This window comes from Lepisma saccharinum, chromosome 21 (assembly GCF_977018435.1).
Source record: "Lepisma saccharinum chromosome 21, izLepSacc3.1, whole genome shotgun sequence".
In the NCBI taxonomy this organism is placed as follows: Eukaryota; Metazoa; Arthropoda; class Insecta; order Zygentoma; family Lepismatidae; genus Lepisma; species Lepisma saccharinum.
The window spans coordinates 24,755,632-24,775,452 of record NC_139249.1 but is presented as its reverse complement, the minus strand read 5'-3'; the positions used below and the strand labels follow the sequence as shown (position 1 = coordinate 24,775,452).

General features: G+C 38.1%; 1 protein-coding gene across 1 annotated transcript in view; it reads right to left on the bottom strand.

Annotated features, from left to right (window-relative positions):
• Positions 1-19,821, bottom strand: part of spab (space blanket) — a 73,388-nt gene that overhangs the window by 16,422 nt on the left and 37,145 nt on the right. Inside the window, exons 2-3 of the mRNA XM_083142478.1 lie at positions 15,817-15,940; positions 2,368-2,511 (exon numbers count right to left, since the gene is read on the bottom strand). Of these exons, the coding sequence (XP_082998604.1) occupies positions 2,368-2,511; positions 15,817-15,940 (268 nt within the window). The remainder of the gene's footprint in view (positions 1-2,367; positions 2,512-15,816; positions 15,941-19,821) is intronic.

Here is a 19,821-nt window from a genome sequence, read left to right as displayed (position 1 = left end):
GCGTGTTCGAAAGGTGTAATAACCTTTCGAGGCAAAAGATTATAAAAGATAGCTCGCTCAAGGGATCGCACTCATATACTTTACGTCGAATTGAACTTTAACAACGGTGTACGAAGTTTACGGCTGCATAAGCCTTGCAACCACTCGTGCGGTATTGCTCGGAAGACCGAACCTTGGCATCAGTCACAATACGGTGCCCAAGAAACATTTGGACAAGATACATCACTCGTCTACCAGGTATGAACAAGCGTGAATAACCCAACATCAATCATCCATATCTCCTTTCTCTCAGTCGGAGCAGGTTCAATCACAAGTATATTAAGCTCTACCAAAATGTGCCATTGTTGCGTCCCTGTGACCTCAGATCCCTGGTAAAAGGGGATTACAACATTAGATAAAACTTGTTACAAAAATGTCAAGAGCATACTTTTCTGCCAAAAAACACGCGATAGAACACTGAATAATTTTGCTAGTAGATCATTTTCCCCATCTTTCTATTGACCTCGCAAACAAATTAAATAACGATAAAGACAGCTGGAAGCATTTTGGTTGCGCTGTTTTAGTTGATTTCATGGTACTGTAATTTTTTACTTTTCATTTCCGATGACAACGGTTTCTTTAATTTACAGGATTGATTCACTAGACCTTTTGAAAATGAGAGTTTATCACGTCTACGTATCGAATATGTCATTAAGCCCATTACAGCAATCTGTTGTTGACTTGATTTGCTTTATTTTACCTCATCTTTCTCCCACTTTTGGCAAATTCGGAAGATGAGGATGAATGAGATGAAATGGGTGAAGGGACAATCACAAACATATAAGGGCAGCACTCAACACAAGCCGCACAGTAGATTATTCTGGTCGTGAGTCCAGATGAAAGAGCCTTGCTAGTCAGCAAGATGCAGTATACTAGGCGGAAGGGAGGTTGGAATTTGGGTGTCTTTTGCTGCCCTGTTGTGTTCTCTTTTTCTGATGTACGTTGGTGAGGAGTGTTGAGTGGGACTCTTTCTCCCTAAGGTTGTTGGCTGTCGTACTGTGATCGAAATGGGCGGGTATGAGCCAGTGCCAGAAAACATACCGGCAGTTAATTTTTATTGGAGCTGATCGCAATGGCCTGTACTCGCTCATATCTCTCTCTCCCTTTCTTGCACCATTGATTTGTGCCGTACAGCACTCTGCACTTTTCCCCCCACTCCGATGTCCACGGCCGACTGCTCCTTGTCAATCATACGTCATGAGAAACGCCCCAATAGCGTCTGCAATTACAATAGTAATTTAATTAAGTGCTGATAATATAAACATTGCTTTTTGCATAGGAGAATTAAGATTACATCATTAACTGTTTGTCCCTTTAAGAATTATTTGGTTCGATCAAACTTATTTAAAATGTTATTCGCAAAAATGTACAATCACGTGGTTTATTATTCGTTTATTCGTGGATGGAGGTATACAAACAAACTCTTTTACTTGTCACTGAACAAATGTTTGTTTTTCGTCCAGTTGGTGTCACGGGCTGATTTGTGCGACGTATTTATTTTGCGTGTGAGTGTAACAAGTGAAAAATGAATTTATATTTGTGGCTAAAACGGACACCTTCCAACAAACGCGATACAACTGAAGTTGAAGTGCTAGAAACGTAAGCACTGAAAAAAAGGGGCTGTATCAAAAGACAGGTGTGTGCATAGGCGCCGACTTTGGTGGGGCAAGGCACTTTCTGCCCTCCCCCCTTCACGTATGACACATTTTATGTATATTTATACAGTGCGTTCAACGAAAAACCGGTCCCCGTGCGTACATTTTAAAACCGGTCCCGAGCACAAATATGTGAAATGTTACAATATAGTGACTGGTCTATATGTAACCCAAATGACTATCGTGCCTTTTGGGTTGCATAACTGTCAGGAAACCTAAGGTTAGGTTTGGTTAGGGCATGTGGAGTGGACCTTAGGTTTCCTGACAGTTATGCAACCCAAAAGGCACGATTGTCATTTGAGTTGCATATAGATTTCTCATATTTGTGCTCGGAGCCGGTTTTTCGTTGAACGCACTGTATATATAAAGTATTGTTTATACCGATCATGCCCCCTCAAAAATTTACTGTCAGTATGCTTTTTGGCATCTTAAGTCGGTGCCTCTCTGTCTGTTCATACAAGTATACCGGTAGTAATTTATTTCCAATTAAGCCTCTGCTGTCGTGTTGATGCAGGGAAACCCAATGATGATAGGGTTTACCGTGTGTTTACTGAAACTTCTAAAATTCAGTGGTTTATGTTTACATGTATACATGTGTACATAAATTGAACAGTAAAAGAAGAGAAAAGTTTCAAAAGGACCGCAGACATATGAGAGCAACAAGTACACTTACTGTATTGTTTTTTGTTGGAGATGGGTGGCTGACAGGTCCTACCATCTGGAGTCTCAGTGCAGAGAAGACCAGTTTCACAGTCGTTATCCCTTCTGCATGCTTCTCCCTGTTTCTGTCCGTATGCAAAGAGGCAAGAACCGATGACTGCAAAAGATGGAAGAAAAAATGAATAAATTAGTTCATACCAAAAATGCCGGTTAAAATGTACCATAAAATCTGCTTTTGTCATAAGAAAACAACACAGTACATAAATGTAAATTTTTAAAATGGAAAATAAAAAGTATGAATATGGTGTGACCACAGACGAATCCAAAATCACGAGAGAGGTAAAACAAACATGCACGCTGTAAGTTCCAGATGGTTACAATTTTCACACCTACAGTCATCACCCTTTTTTGACAGTGGACTCGTCCAGTTAGCTCACACGCAGTTGCGTCTATGGTCGTGACTAACGCACACGGACTATACCACACTTGTTTACCTTGTTCCATACGTAAAGCATGAAATCCCTTTAGCACGTAATGGCAACATTGTCGTTTGCCTGTTATTTAGTTATTATTAGAATAATTAAATCAAGAAGACTTAGGTGGGCAGGACATGTGGCACGAATGGGAGAGGAAAAAAGAGTTTACAGGTTTCTTGTTGGAAACATGATGGTAGGAGATCCCTAGGAAGGCCAAGACAAAGATGGAGAGATAACGTTGAGATTGATCGGAAAATAATGGAAAATATTGGATTTATCTTGCCCAGGATAGGAACAGATGGAAGGCTTCTGTTAGGGCTAGAGAGTTAGTTAGTTAGTTAGTTTGCCTGTTATTTACGGTAGTTTACTATTCCATTTATTTGCTCAAGAACATGTAACCAGATAGGTTATACCGCCCCTTAGTGTTAGTAATATTATAAACGTAAAGTAGAAAATAATTTCAAATGGGACCTGGCAACACTAGAGTGTGTCAATGAAGGACGGAGAAGAGACGGTTGTGCGGAATTTTTCGTGTCGCGGACTTAATTCGTGGATCAGTTATTTTTTACGTGTAACGTATTGCCAAATTCTTCAATGTTTGTTTGGTGCAACAATATATTAATGTTCTGTAACACAGGCTGTTATGTCTTGTGACAGTATTTGCTTGTCCATGTATGTTGAATAGGCCTATTACATTCGTTTACACCTAAATCCGGTTGCAAACATCCCCCATGCTTAGGTTTTCTAATGTATAATACACGAACTTATAATCGATGACTCTAAAACTGCTGGTTAGAGCGATGCACATCTGTTTGATTCCCGAGCTCAAGTTATTTTTGACGTAAAGCGTACCAGAAAGCGACTTCTTTGCGTGGACATGTTTAAACCTGCAAAAGGGCAGGCATCAACTGGGGAAAATACTTTGAAAAGTGGACAAATCATCATTGATATGTGGTAAAACGAACTGCCACCACTTGGCCTAATATATACAATTGAATTTGCATAAAGAGTTGCTTAACTACGTCCAAATAGGCCTCGGCGTAACTTTACTAAATGAATCCCTTTTTACAGCAAATCGTCGATAGTCGATCAAGATGGATTACATATAGGTGAACCCGTTAGAGCCTGTCAACATTTGTCACAAAACGACTGCTCTGGACTGTCTGTTTTCAAATTAAGACATTCGAAGTATAATTCAGCGTGAGTTTATGCATACGTGGTAAATTAATTGAATCAAACCCTCAAAATTATAACACTATTATCCTTCGGAAAGTCAAGATCCTTCATGTGATGACGTCATTTAATCGTCTAATATTCTACACCTTTGAAGTTTCCATGCGTCACTTCTTTGGCTTTAACACGTGCAAGAGTTCCAGCTACTATCACAAAGCTAATAAAAATTACAGGTATAAGTACTTCCTATTATTTCACCCATTTTCTTAAAACTTTAGAACAAGAACGATTTGTGTGCTGCAACTTATTACATTTTCTAAAAGTTTAACAAAGGTAAATAAGCACAGAAACAACAGGATTTCCGTGACGCAAACTCACTGTTGCCATAACAAACGCATAGAAAAATCGCATGTCCAAACAAAGTAGCACTGACGAACTTCAAGACACGAGCCTCTCTGGTATGACTAACTTTCCCTCCTAAGTCTCTCGTCCCAGCACTTCTATTAGTTTCTCGCGTGCCAGTGATCGTCGTTTTGTTTTCGTAGGTACGTTTTGATAACGCAATCCCTCGAAAAACAGCGCAAAGTTCTTGTTTGTTTTATCGGACAAGAGGTTTCATTTTTACATTACACGCAAAACTAATCGTACATCACGTGTGCTCATTGAGTGCTTAATTCAAGATATTCTTTCAGTATCGTCTTTACAAAAAATATTGTACAAAACATTCTACGACAATGAACCTTCATACAAAAGTAACGTTAGCGGTTTAACAATATTCTCTTTAGAGTTGAACAATTTTCTTCTAGTTGTTTCAGGAGTCCTATTTTATTCCGTTACGAAATGAAGACTGATTGCAAGGTGTGACCTGCGCATGCGTCAATTGTGGGAAAAAGGACAGCTAGCTCTGCGACGACATTAATGAGCATTTCTACATTCTAATTTCTTCATATAGGAGAAGTATTTATTTTCCATGATAGCGCTCAACTAAGATTATATTATATTTCTTGGATCTGAAGTGAAAAGAATTATTATTTTCTTTCACTTCAGATCCAACAAATGTAATATAAGCTTAGATCAGCGCTCTCGTGTAAAATAAATACTTCTCCTATATGAAGAAATTAGAATGTAGAAATGCTCATTAATGTCGTCGCAGAGCTAGCTGTCCTTTTTCCCACAATTGACGCATGCACAGCATGCATCGCATGCGTTCAGGAGACGCCTCTGGTTCATTAACATTTAGCCTTGATTTCTTGAACTAATCTGGGAAGAATATGTAATGCATTGTCGCCACAGTGGAAAATTCTGATAAAAGAATCAGACTTTGTTGAAAGCACTCAAGGTATTTGGCATTTTGCCACGAAAGGGGTGATCGATGGGGAATCCCGAAAGTGATTATTTGGCACCGATCCAAGACAGCACGAAGAGGCAAGATTACAATAAGAATTTGGAGAGTTACAGTTCTTTGAATGATAAGTGTAACGTTGCTTTCTAGCTCGTTTGGTATGTCGCTATGATGAGGATGAAATACATTGAACATGTACAATGAAAACATCCTTTCCATGAATGGGGGCACTCCTTGGCGGTATCTTGTTTTCTTTATAGTGAAAAACCAATAAAATTTTCACTCCACTTTTAGGTACCTAGCCTATATTCTTCCTATACTCGCAATTGACAACGGCCTCCTCTTCTCGATTTGCAATTGTCTGTCTCGTTCGTCGAGTCTAGAAATATCTGAGTTATTTATGGTTCGTTTATTTGAGTTCTTTTTGCTTTAAGCCCACTTTGCACAGATAGGCTAATCGGGACTGGACCTATAGTTTAAAGTGGGATCAGAGCCACTGTGCAATGTGCCCCACGAAACAACGGCCCCTTGATCACAAGGCAATGACGTTACGTTAGCGATGTTACCACTACGTCATCGGGGAGGCCCTTTATTCATGCTTTGAATTTACTTTATCCACATATTCAGTCATTCGAATGTTTGAATGAGTCGCGCCAATTGCCATTTAGGTAAAATATTCATACATCTTATATTTGAATTTGATGAAGTGCCGATTTAAGGGAGAATTCACACCGAAGTGACAAGTGACTCGCCACTTTAAGGTTCAATATAAGATGGGACAAGACATTTTGAACCTGCCTGTCCAAGTCCCTACAGCCTGAGTTATTGTTTTTTTTGAAGAAACACTGGGAAACAACACGTCTCAATGCACACCCAATGACCCTTTCATTTTCCTTCCGTCTGTATTTTTCGTTGCCACTGTGTTGACAGCTGAGTTGTTGTGTCTTAGGAAAACAATGGGTGTTAAATTCGTCTCAATATACACAACGTCCTTCATTGTCGAGGCAGTTCTCGAATATTGTGAGTCTGAGTTTGAGATCTTATATGCTGCAGTTATTTAACATTATAATCCTGTGTAGAAACATTCACTAAATTATTTCACTGTACTCACATATACTGTGTATGCATCGTAAAACAAAAATAGTTGAATATTGGACTCCGCGAATTCTCTGTTTCCCTTCCGCTGGCAGTTAGTTTGGCAACAGCGCAATAGCACTGGCTGTTTATTGGTTGAACTCATGTTCCTTCTAAAAGCATACACGGTATAGCCGAAATTAGTCATTAATAGAAAATTTCCAGTCTAGCAGGTAGAATACTTAGAATATTGCATGGCTTAAAACAAAGTTAATGAACCTTGTGATGGACAATTTGCCTGGTTATATTCATCTAATCCACTCTTATTACTGTTATTCCGAGTTGGCAACACTGAGTGACAAGGAAATAGGTCAAGTGGCGTTTGAATTGTGTTTACTAAGAAATTTTGTACAGCAGACAGTAAACAGAAAACTTGTAGAGTCTTAAGCAATTTTTTTCTCAAAGAAGAGGACTGTTGCAGGCCGAGTATGGCTTGTACGTGCCCCGTCAATCAATATTCGAGGAAAAAAGGTTCCATGAACTTCGTAACAGAAATTCAGTACAAGACAGAACGTGTAGAACAAACACTCTTGAACGTTTTATATGCAGTGACGTAAAACCAATGCGGAAGCCAATGAGACAACAAGGCTTGAAAGTTTCTCTGAATATGTAATTATTACAAAGTTACAGGAGAAGAAATGAGAGTTTTCTAGGTAAAACTTTCCCATGATTCATTGCAAGAATTGCAATATTTCTCAGACACTAAGACAGTGGTGCCAAAGTCATTAATTTGGAGGGAAGCAAGTCAAATGTTATATCTATTGACAAGAAATCTCCCTTGGCATTGCACTCTCTTACGGACGATAGCCGTGATTTCAGAAGCATTGCATCTGAGTTATATTGCACTGTATATTCACTTTGGATATCAGACTATTAAACCAACTGTCATGTATGGTTCACAGACTTCGTGACTTCCTGTTAGTGAAGGAAGAAGCCTGCACATATTGGGAAGAAAGGTATGAAGGAAAATAGCTGGTCCTGCTTGTAAAAGAATACGGTGTTAGAGAACTAGGACAAATAAAGAATTGGAAGAACTGTAAAAGGACATCATTTCAGAAATAAATGCTGAAATGGGTGGGACATTTGGAGAGAATAGCTATAAATATACGTATATAGATAGAGCTGTATCATTAAAGTAGAATGCAATCAGTTGGAAGATCCAGGTTGAAGTAGCTGGCCAATGATGAAGATATGAAGAGAATGGATATCTGAGGATAGAATAGAAAAGCAAGAAACAGAGATGACTGACTGAAAGTCTATCTTGATGGATGTAAAGACCATGAGAATAGAATGTTCCTGGTTATGAATGTTTACCGTCACAAGCGTTCACTAAAATTGTTTGTAGTTGGCCACCAAGGACTCGCGATCTAAATCCATCAGGCACTGTGTCCTCGAATTCTTAACTCTACTCGATGGAACGAATGGGATTTCCAAGAAACTGTTCATTTATTAAACAATACCATCTCCACGATAAAAGAGAAGTGGGGAGAGGGAAGCGGAAACGAAACGTTCTCCGCATCATAATAAAAGTAGAGAGACGTTTCCTGTTTTCAGCCGTGTTTTAGTTCGTTCTGTGCGTTATCTTGTTCTCACATCTCTCGCATTTCTATTCCTGATTCAGAACGACGTTTTGCACAAAGCAGTACGAGAATCAAGGAATTCTTTTTTCTCAGGCTCTCCTCTCTATTAGATAAGAAAGGGAGAGAATGAAAATTGCTCCCAAGCGCACTTGATTCCTCTGGGAACCGTTCCGGATGCTGGACGGATACTGATACAGGCTGGATGCAGATGTGGAGAAGCTGAAAGGGAAAATAGGATAAAGAGATGCTGGTCCTTATAAAAACACTCCTGGAAATGTAATTTTAAAGTTGAACGTGCCTATAGCCAGGAAGATTGTTTGGAGAATGATTTATAAAATCTAGAGACGAGAAATGTCAAGAATTATTTCTAGAAGGCTCGTCATGTTACATTACATCGCTGTACAAAATGAAACTTGTTGAGATCTGTTTTGAAAATGACAGGTGATTTAACATTATTCGAGAATGCTGATTACGAATATGCAATCCATTTATCCCATCACGTAAGATTTTTCACAAATTCTAAAAATAAATTCCAAATATCGATATTTGCATACACTATTTGCTAGGAGCTAGATTTTTCTTCCAAATGAACGTGCATTTTCGTAATAAATTCTAAATTTCATTGGCGAAACATGCTTCACTTATGTCCGTTTCTGCCTTTTTCGCTTGGAAGCTCCAAAAACCAGATTTTCTCTTGTGTGAATCCTCACTACCAACGTCCAACACTTATCCGCCATCATTGTTCTGTTCCAACGTTCCTGAAACCGGCGCTGCAAGTCACTGACTTCCTGACGAAACCTTTTACCGTGTTCTTCACTTAGTTCACCCACGATAGCAGTAAAACTGTCTAAAAGCGAATGCAGGAAATGGATCTTGGGTTCAGTTCCCTCTTCTATTCCATACTCTATGTGAAAGCCTCCCCGATGGCGCAGTGGTAACGTCGTCGCCTTGCAATCAAGGAGTCCCGGGTTCGTTACCCGGTGGAGGCACACAGTGGTTCGGATCCCACTTTAAACTGTAGTTCCAGTCCCGATTAGCCTTAATGTGTATAAAGTGGACTTAAAACACAAAATCAATCAATGAATCAAACCATACTCTATCTCATTGCTTTCCCTACTGAAGGGTCTGTATGCAGTAGTTCTTGTGGTAGAAGTTCATTTTCGAATTTCCCGTGTCGAATTCATGTAGCAAACGTTGACAGTTTTAAAACAGCAAATTTATTGACAACCAGAGGTCTCTTTTAGAGTCAGCACTTTTTTCGGAAATATACATGTACGGTATGCGCCAACATATACAGTACTGAAACTCGCGCATCTCGAACACGTGGTTGCGTTTGTCGACGGGGCATAGCTCCAGCTGCACGTGTTCGCAGTAGCGAAAAGGAAGTTGTGTTGTGCAGTTGTTGTTGGAAATGGGTCTCTCGACGGAGGAAAAAGTATTCATAGTTGAGCATTATTTCCGCTCATACGGAAGCGGTCGTGAAGGTGGACCGAGTTTGAAAAAGGTGACTGGTCTATATGCAACCCAAATGACAATCGTCCACTCCACATGCCCTAACCTAACCTAACCTTAGGTTTTCTGACAGTTATGCAACCCAAAAGGCACGATTGTTATTTGGGTTGCATATAGACCAGTCACTATATTGTAACATGTCTTATACTTTTGTTCATCTTTTCATTTCAGTACTGTATATTTTGGCGCATACGGTATATAGCATGTTGTCCCACTCCGTTTTAAAGAAAACTGTACATTATACAGCAACACTAACTTCATTTTTAGATTTTGCATGTCAAATTCATTAAGAAAACGTTGACAGTTTTCCAAACCGGAAAATCATTGTAAGGCAGTGCTATTTTTGACTGCTAATTAAAGAACGTACAGGCGTAACATGAATAGAAATAATACTTGCATATAAAGGAGGCCTGGTCGACCTGCTCTAATTGTTAAAGAGCGTTCTAGTATGCAGAGAGGGCGGTGGTGTTGTAGCTTTGTAAGAGAGGCTGAAGGGAGGGAGTGAGCGAGGCAGGAGGCTTCGTCGATCGCGTTCTGCAAGTACTACAACTAATAACGCAAAAGCATTCTCGATAGCCGAGTGATTACGGGCAAATTCCAAGCGGGGGGGTTACAGCCAATGGCAAAGATAATGGTTTAGCAAATTGTCCATATCTATTTTCATTATTTCTATTCTACATCCTGTGTTGTTCTAAAGAATTGATTCCTAAAGCATAAGTTGTCATCTGCTCATTGTCGTTTTTATTTCAATTCTTGATCATGAGAAAGAGAGGGCGGGGGGGGGGGCGATATTGATGAACAATTGTCCTACTGTTTCTTTTGCCGTTGAGTGTACAAAGTCTGAGAATTAAATTGCACGTAGTACTTCAAATTAAGTTATTGTGCATACCCTGGGCATTTGGTTTAATAGCTTTTAATGAAGTAATTATTATTAACACAATAATTGACAACAAACGAAATACTAATCTTGGAAAATTAGCTACTCCAGTCCACAACAGCTACTAATGCCTTAAGCTCTGGACAAATTTAGCTATTTGTTATTAATTTTTGCAAATTATACACTTTCCTTTACTACTTGAGTACACAATTTTATTTCAATTATGTTGTAACACTACGCCACTCAAGTCGACTCTGGCAATCCACAAGTTAGCATAAATCTTTGAACCTGAGTCCGCATTCCAGTTCATCGAATTAAAATTTAATATTCCCTGATAAAAAAAGTACTATTACTATAATCTCGTATTCTGGAACTTATGTCATATATTTAATCAAATCCCTTATGTATTTGTAATCTATCGGCTAATAATATGATTTAATTTAGCTAAATTATTTAAGCTACTTAATACGTATAAGACTCCTTTTCATGTACCACTTGAATTTTGAATTTGAATTAAAAATTTTGGGTGCGTCAACGCTTTGGCTATTTTGCACCAGTCACACTATGCGGGGTCAATCCCCTTAGCATAACAGAAATAAACCAGTGTCTGCAAACTAAAATATTCTTACCTTGGTTAAAAGCTGAGGCTGTAAAGGGGCACTCAGTACACATAAGGACAAAACACACACAATTATACTGGCCATAGGCCCAGTCGCCAGAGCCTCGTTAGTCTGCAAAATGCAGTCCAGGGTGTACTACGTGGAAGTGAGGCTGACAATTGGGTGTATTACGTGGAAGCATCACCCCTTAAACCCTTCATGTAGCACAAGTATCCACCTAACATAATAATAATAATAACAACAACAACAACATCTTTCAAAATGCCGCGTAATAATCACGACCATATTTTCAAGTATTAATGGAGTACAAGAACTGAATTATGTGGAAAAATTACTCATTTTAAAGATCTTTACTCTACAACAACTAAAATGAATAGTCCTTATATACCTTTAAAGATAGTTCCTCCAAAAACATCTGAAAAAAAATGGCGTCAAAAAATAATAAGTATTCAAATAATAAATTAATCAAAAACTATAAGATATATCATTATTCTAGTAGAACCTCATAGTAAAATAAACATTAACTAATTTAAGAAAGATATATACAAAATTTCCAAAATTAAACCCTTAGAATAAAACACAGCTAAAAAAGGCATTCCACATAGAGGAAAGTTGAATTACATATACAAGAGAGAGGGAGGCAGAAATATTTTTAAAACACAATTCTTCACATGCGAAATCAACCACTGAAGAGGCACTTTTCAACCTCACATATTTTGATTCATTTCTTAAATTTTCATACTGAAAGGGCCACCTGAGGTAGGAAAATATACAAAGTTGCAGATCCATATCTTTTGTATTTCCGAAATTACAGTGTTCTTAACTATGCGATTTTGTACAATTTTTTCCAACATCTTGTTAAATTTAAATTGGAATATTTCTGCAATCAGGGAACCTACAGAAGCGATTCGGATGGAATTGAAAAGGTATTGAAGGGTTCTTTCACACGAGATATTGCATGCCTATGTCAGGGCAAAAAAAACAATTGAAGGTGGTGTAAAGAAAATTTTGGCAGCCATTTTCTCAGGAACAGGTCTTTTAATTTCTTTAAAAAAAACTATGTGCTGTACATACACTATTACTCAATAACTTCAAAATTTAAAAATGGGGTGCCAATGGGATCCGAAGTTATGTTAGATTTAGGTTAGGTTAGGGTATGTTAGGCAACATATTTTGATAGACAAATTCCTACGATTGAAAAGTAAAAGTCCTACAGAAATGAAATACAATAATGTTTGAATTAAGGTACATGAAGCTGGTGTTTACATTCCCAGTTATTTGAAAGAGAGGGTGATTCAAAAGTCCGGTTCCATAGGCAACTCCGTTATTAGTGCACACAGCGAAAAATGGAAAGAGGAGAAAGTTGTTGGAAATAGGTGAGTTTCAATCCAAAGTGCTTGAATTTTCACCGTTCAGGCTGTACACTGGTACGAGCCTTATTGGTAGCCGGAAATACCTCATGCTTGGTCCTGAATACTGCATGACACAACAATACTTCACAGTAATGGGCAAATATAGAAATTCTTTACTTTGCCGTAAATAGACTAGTGGAGCTGGTTGAACTGGCAAATCGAGGGTTCATGCATAGCTTAGCGCACATCGGAGGCCTTGTTCAATATGCGAGCGCATTTCGACAAACCCCAATAAATACACATCTTATGCGAAACCGTACCCTATGTCCTGAAGTGCGTAAGCCTAAGTTTTCCTACAATTATTTCCATCTTATTTTCATTCTATCTTGTTTCTAGTGCTTTTGTATTTACGGAAAGCACGCCATGGTGCTTGTTTCGCACTACGTTCTTACTTTGTTGCATATCGCATTGTACTAGTTTGATTTCTGGCACTGGGAACATTCGATTACTTTCATTTCATTCTGAAGCACCAGTAGCGATTAATGATCTGCAGGGAAACAGAGATTAAACGAGTATTTTTGTAATGTACAGAGTGAGTGAGAAATATGGTTACACGTTTGAAGTAAATGTGGTGTGTTACTGTACAATGTAGATGGAAATGGTAATGATATATTAAATAATTTCAGATAAAGAGTCACGCGCCCGAGCATACGTCATTAGCCAAGATGACGCTGAACATTCAGACACAAGTTACAGTTTCAGCGTGGGCAATTGCATACCAGAATGATCATGAGGCTATGAGACTGACGAAACGTGATTTTTAACGTAACATTGTTGCCGTCGACTGTGGGAAAGTGGAGAAAACCACTGCTTACATCACATTGTTGTTTAAGTCCATTGCTGTGCACACGACTCTCACGATCATTCTGGTGTTCAATTTCCAATGCTGCAATTGCAACGTATAGCTGCCGCAAAGAGATTCGTCACTCATTACCTATGGAGAAATTAGCTAGGTGAAGACATTTAGAACAACCCTCGTATAATTTTAATTGACTTAATTCCTCCCACATCAGGAATCAATATCGACCGACCGACGGCCCTTTCACGACATGGGGAAATTGTATAAACAGCTGACGAAACACCCCGTTGCGTCATCTTCGATGTTAACGGCTTGAGCAATCTGTCTTTTCCAAGAGACGCAAAATCGTTATTTCCAGGACGAGCTGTGAACAGCACGAATGTAGGAGGGGATGTTATTTCCTTCTGTTTATAAAACAACTTCGTTTTACCACGAACTCTGACCATGGGCGGATGCGGAGGGGCGATAGAAACCCCGGGGTGTCTTCAATCTTTTCAAGAGTGATAAATAATTTGCGTATTTTAATTTCCAGGGATAAAAATAGTTCTATATACAGCGCGAACATAAAGTCCGGTAACACTTTTCTTAATTTATTGTACAAAAACAACAGCCTAACGAAGATAAGAATACCCCTAGTAAACTCGCGAACTAACATGCACAGACATTTGTTTTCTCCTCTTGCTTTTCCTTCACAATTTGTCAACGCAGGAACATGAAAACAATGTAAGCAGCTGATTGCATCGTCCACGCTCCCTCCGCTCGTTTACGATTAAAAATTCGACTGCAGCGGTACAGGGACATACTTATTTTGATAAAGCTGTACAAATGCCATAACTTCAAATGTATTTCATCTTGAAAAGGAAGACTGTAAATTTGTTTGTACATCATGTCACAGCACAAAAAATTGACATAATTTTTAAAGGACCAACACAATAGCTTCTAATACGAATAATATAAATAGATGGCGCCAAGCAGAGAGAAGAGGAAAGTAAGAAGGATTTCTGACGCTTGAGGTGGAAGAACTATGCAGGAGCATAAATAAAGTTAAATATGAAAAACTAGAGGGAACAGTAAGAGGCAGCATGATTAGAAGGAAGGAAAGAAATTGAAACCAGGTGTTAAAGGACATTGAATCAGAAATGTCAAGAAGTTTCGCAGATGTATTTCAAGTAATGTTAAAGTTAACTTCGTTTCTCTCGTAACCATCACGCCTGCGAACTAAGGCTATCCGAGTTAATTTCTTTTGGAACATTAGGGTAATAACACGTTAAAAACTATATACAAACTTCCTTGTAAAAATGTACCTAATTGAGATTAGCAATATTCTAGATGTGCAACTTTCGTTTGTCCAGAGAATTGAAAAGACGATAAATGTGTTTAACTAATCTTGACAAGAAGATTGATGTGAAAGACTCTAAAAGTGATAAATTAAGTCAAATCTGTGTGGACTTAATTCTATATGTATTCAAGGAAAGTACATTTTGCGGGTGAAATAGGAAAATAAATGACTTATTAAGTAGTAACAGAAAATCGAAACTTTCAATAATATATATTGTATATCAATGACTTTGTTTACATACTCAATTCAATTTTCTTATTATGAAGAAAATTACCACTTAATGTTTATATACTTAGTATTACTAATATAAATCTTACACGATATAGGAATCTGTGAGTTGTGTGGTAAAAATCAGTAATTCTTAAATTGTTATACCCATTGAAGAACATTATGGGTGGGGTATCGGCCTCGGCTGGAAATTCGAGACGAGCTTGCGAAAATCGAGACTAGATAATTCGAGATTTGGTAAAGACGAGTCCGAGAACAAGACAGACCTCTGTAAATCGAGACGAGACCGAGACTTTGATACGATACTAAAGATTTTACACAATAAACGAAATATAGTTTACTATGCGACTTCATTCAGACATACCAAGCGAATATCTACCTGATTATTTATAGATAAGTTATACGTTTTGATTATATAGCGATTGCAAAGTCAATTCATTAGCGGTATTTGGGAACCTGTGATGCGAGGTTGCATACATTCAGGGTTAGCGATAGGTGCTGGGTGGAGATGACGTCAGCGACTCGTTTGCGGTTTGGTGGCTTCGGGTACGACACGCTCCAGTGCTGCAAATGCAGAACTGCCAGAAATGTTATGGAAATAATCTCACTCTATACTGTTTAAAGGCTTGCTAGCCAGAGTTGCTCAAACCGTAGAGAAATATTCTGACTATAACATGCGTGTTGCATAAAACTAACGTCGTCATAATATTGTCATTCATATTTTGATAAGAATTTTTCAAATATCCTGTGAGGACAACATATAAATGATATCAAAATGTGACGTGGAGTCGTTGCTTATCGTTGGCTTTAAGCGTCACTAGACATAAACCCTTGCTCAATAATGTACGTTTCCTGTGTTTCATCCATTTGTGAGCACATGGTGAGGTAGGCATCCACGGAGAAAGTATTTACAATATTTCTTGCCAGATGTCATATCAGATAGCTGGAATCGCCGATGTAAAGTACTTACTTCCGTCCATATCCACGCAGACAGATCCTGGGCAGCAATGTTCATTGGCGGTGCACTTCTTTCCATAGCAAGGTTCTTCGTCTTCTTGGATTTCGTCGAAAATTTCCACAGGGCTTTGCAACCTCTGCAAAAGAAGAGAATCGAAAGAGTTAGAAAGGAAACAAAAGAACAACATTCCTAACACATCATTTGAAATTGTCAAAGTTATAGCTGCATTTGCAAAATGTGAATTCAACCGGGGTCTCCGAGATACTTATATACGGGCCACACAGCAGCTTCCGTGACGTCACAGGACTAGTCAATTATAGTAAATTTATAGCATTTAACAAAGTGCATTATAAGAGTATAATATTTATTTTTCTGACTGAATCGTCCTTTCGTATTCATTCAGAACGTTGCTTTCACATCAAGAACATTTCAACTGTTATACGGCATTACAAAATACGTGAATAATGTTGATAAAACTAAAATCCAATCTTTACCGTTTTGCATAATGTATCTTCATTTTTCAAATTACCAAGGGCCAAAAATGCGATAGAGATAACTTACTCTAAATTCGTAAAGAATTATCATCGTTAATATATAATTGCTTTGCATTGCTGTGGAATAAACACTTACGATTCAACTTATGCATGCAAGATAATTTTGTAAAAGTTGGGTTGAGGAAAGAGCTTGTAAGATTGGAATTTGGTATTAAATAAACTTTCCAACTTTGGAAACTGAATTCCCCTGTGTAACTTGAATACATTTTTAATTTTCGAGAGATCAGGTAAATATTTGGCTGCACAAGTTTGACTGGTTTGGTTGAAGGTTAAGCTTACATTTGTTTAAAATCATGTTTCGTATTAAAAATTTTACATCAAGCACATACTAATGAAGCAAACGTACTAGCCTAACCTATTCGAAATACCTGGATGCTAAGAACACTAACCTTAAATGATCTAACAGTAATTAAAGCCTATGAAAATGGATTTACGATCACACGGAAAATGGGAATATTAATGCAAGCGACGTAATTTAATTAAGAAGTCAAAGCAAGAAGCAGGAGAACTCAATAAACCTCTTGATCTATCATGAGAATATTGTTAGAAGAAATTCGTATTCTAAAATCCATTTTCCGTAGACAAGCTAGATATGGTAAAAATCAAGAGACAAGTTGTTTTTCAGGATACGGCGTAAGTTTTAGGAATATCAAGCGTGTATTTCATCCATCCCTAACAAGGACAATTTACTTGTAACTGTACGTGAACATGTTTTGAAATCGTACCATGCTGAAATATATGTAAGTTCATATTTATATTGCCCCTTGTACTTGGTATATTTAGAACAGGTTGAGATAAAATCTCGCTCACCTACTTTTACACAGAGTATAAATTTAAATAAAGCAAATAGGTTACATGAAATCACAATGACTGACTGTGCAAGTCTACGAAACGAATCGTTATTCACATTCTTTATAAACTAGTAAATTTTCACTTTAGCAACTTCCGTTCTACATTTCGAGATTTCCGTTCTACATTTCCAATTACCTTAAATGCTGGTGACGCAAGTACACATTTTTAATAGTTCACTAACTACATCGCAATAATCATGAAGATTTCATCATGTCTTTGACAGAAATAATTGACAAAGAGAAAATATAACACCCATTACTGAGTACAAAAGTACAAAATTATCCACAATGTATTTGTGAAATAGGTTATTAGCATTGAACGAAGTCGTAAAATTCCATTGATGTTCGTACATTATATTTCTTTCACAGATGTACTATATCATCAAGATCTAATTTTTGTAAACCGGAACATAGCTTGAAGAAGTAAGTGAATACTCCTGTACTGTGGTTAGATAGAAAAGGTAAAGGTAAAGTGCTCCCCTGTGCTTAGCACCACACCATGAAGGCGTATAGGTGGTGTGGGGGTAACGCCCCCACACTTTCTTGTTCCGGTCGTGAGTGGGGGTGATGTGATCAGCATCACGCCCCTGACCGCCTTTACCCCCCAGGGTTTCCCCCAGGTACCCATGTCATTCGACGCTGGGTGGGCGCCGGGGCCGCTTCCAACGTTAGAAAAGTTCCCGGATTTGAATCAGCCGGGATCGAACCCGGGACCTATAGCATGATAAATTGTAAATTAGATGTTTAAGACGTGACTTTTGAACTTTTAACTACACAATTTCAGACAACTTATGAGCAATAATACGGACATATGAATAACTATCAACTTTTTTCGTGTTAATTAAAAGAATATAATTAGTAGTTACAAGTTTGGCATACCATACACAAATTCTTAAATGAATTTCGCGCTGGTTGAACACACTTTCTTTTTACTAACATGTAATTAAACGTTGTATTACATATAAACGCGTACATTTACTTGTAACTGATCAATACATAACTATGTTTAATTTGCGATAATAATTATTATTCTTACTGTGAAATAAATACATTTACAGGAACTCTTTTTAGAACAACTCGCTCATTCAAATACATGTATTTCGCCAAAACACACGACTACTGTTTTGACGTCATCAGGTTGCGGCCCGTATACGGAGTATACACGAAGTATACGCATCTCGGAGGCCCCTAATTCAACTCAAGATTCAACTGTTCCGCATAGTCGTTTTCTAATTTGCAAAAAGGAAAAGAAACGCACTTGGGGAATTTTATGCTCGGTTTGGTAGATTTTAGCTATTTTATGCTCGGTGGGATGCAAATATAACACTTGGTAAATTGTCCATCACCATATTCAGTTAGTTTGTTTTAGGAATTGCGAGGTAAGAGACATGTCAACGAGACAGCCAACATTCTTTGCATCAGCATGATTACAATTCTATAGCTGAAAAACATGTAGGAGGCAATATAAAAATAAATGAAAATGGTGATGGACAATTTGCTCGTACACGTTTTACTGAAATAGGTCGTTCCAAAAGTTGCTATTTCTATTTTATATTTTCCTCTTCTGTGTATGCATGGAAGATAGACAACTTCTGTCATCTATCGTTGAATTAGTTACTAGCGTCGGACAAGAAGGGTTAACTAGAGGTCCTCCAGTATAAAAACACTGACAAATCCCATCAGCTTTTGTTGTGATTTGAAAACAGTCAGCCTACAGCCTGATTGGTTGTTCTGATTGACGTCACGTCGTCAGACCGTGAGCCAACTCTGGAAGTGACATTTGACGAGGCATCGTGGCATGCCAAGCTCTTCCTCCAGCGACTGGCTAGAGGGCAGCTGGAGAGAGAGAGAGAGAGAGAGAGAGAGAGAGAGAGAGAGAGAGAGAGAGAGAGAGAGAGAGAGAGAGAGAGAGAGAGAGAGAGATATGGCAAAATTCTCTTAAAAATTAATCAATCAATTAACTATCAGTACCTCCCCGTTTCCGACACGGTAATGTCATAGCCTTATAATCAAGGAGTTCTGTTTAATACACGGTGGAGGCACAAAGTGGTTAAATTACTTTAAACGGTAGGTCCAGTCCTGATTAGCATTTAGGTGCATAAAGTGAACTTAAAACTGAAACAAAACTCAAACTATAATGATACAGAATACATTAGGGGCAAATTTTCGTGATATTGTTTCTAATTAAAATTTAGTTGAATTCAATCCATTTTATGTAATGAATTCTACATCTCTTTTGAAATATTTGCTTCTTCCTTTTCTATAGCAAATTATATAACAGAACTTCCTATTGAAAAGTTGATATTGAAGTCGGCTCATCACCCTAGAGTTAAGCAATACACACAACGCATTGCAGGGAAGCCAGTATTTCAGGATATACGAGTCCCAATATTATTGCACGTGACTGTACCAGTCCCTGATGACACTTCCTTCAACAACCGCGTTTATCAGGATCCAAAAACAACTCATTAAAGCTGTCTTACAGTAGAACAGATAAAAATTGACCTTTTTCGTCTTCAATTCCTTCCACCAGCAACCGACCAAAGGTGAGGTGGAGGAGGTGAAGGGGGGAGGAAGAGAGAGAGAAGGAGGGAGGGAGATCTATCATCATT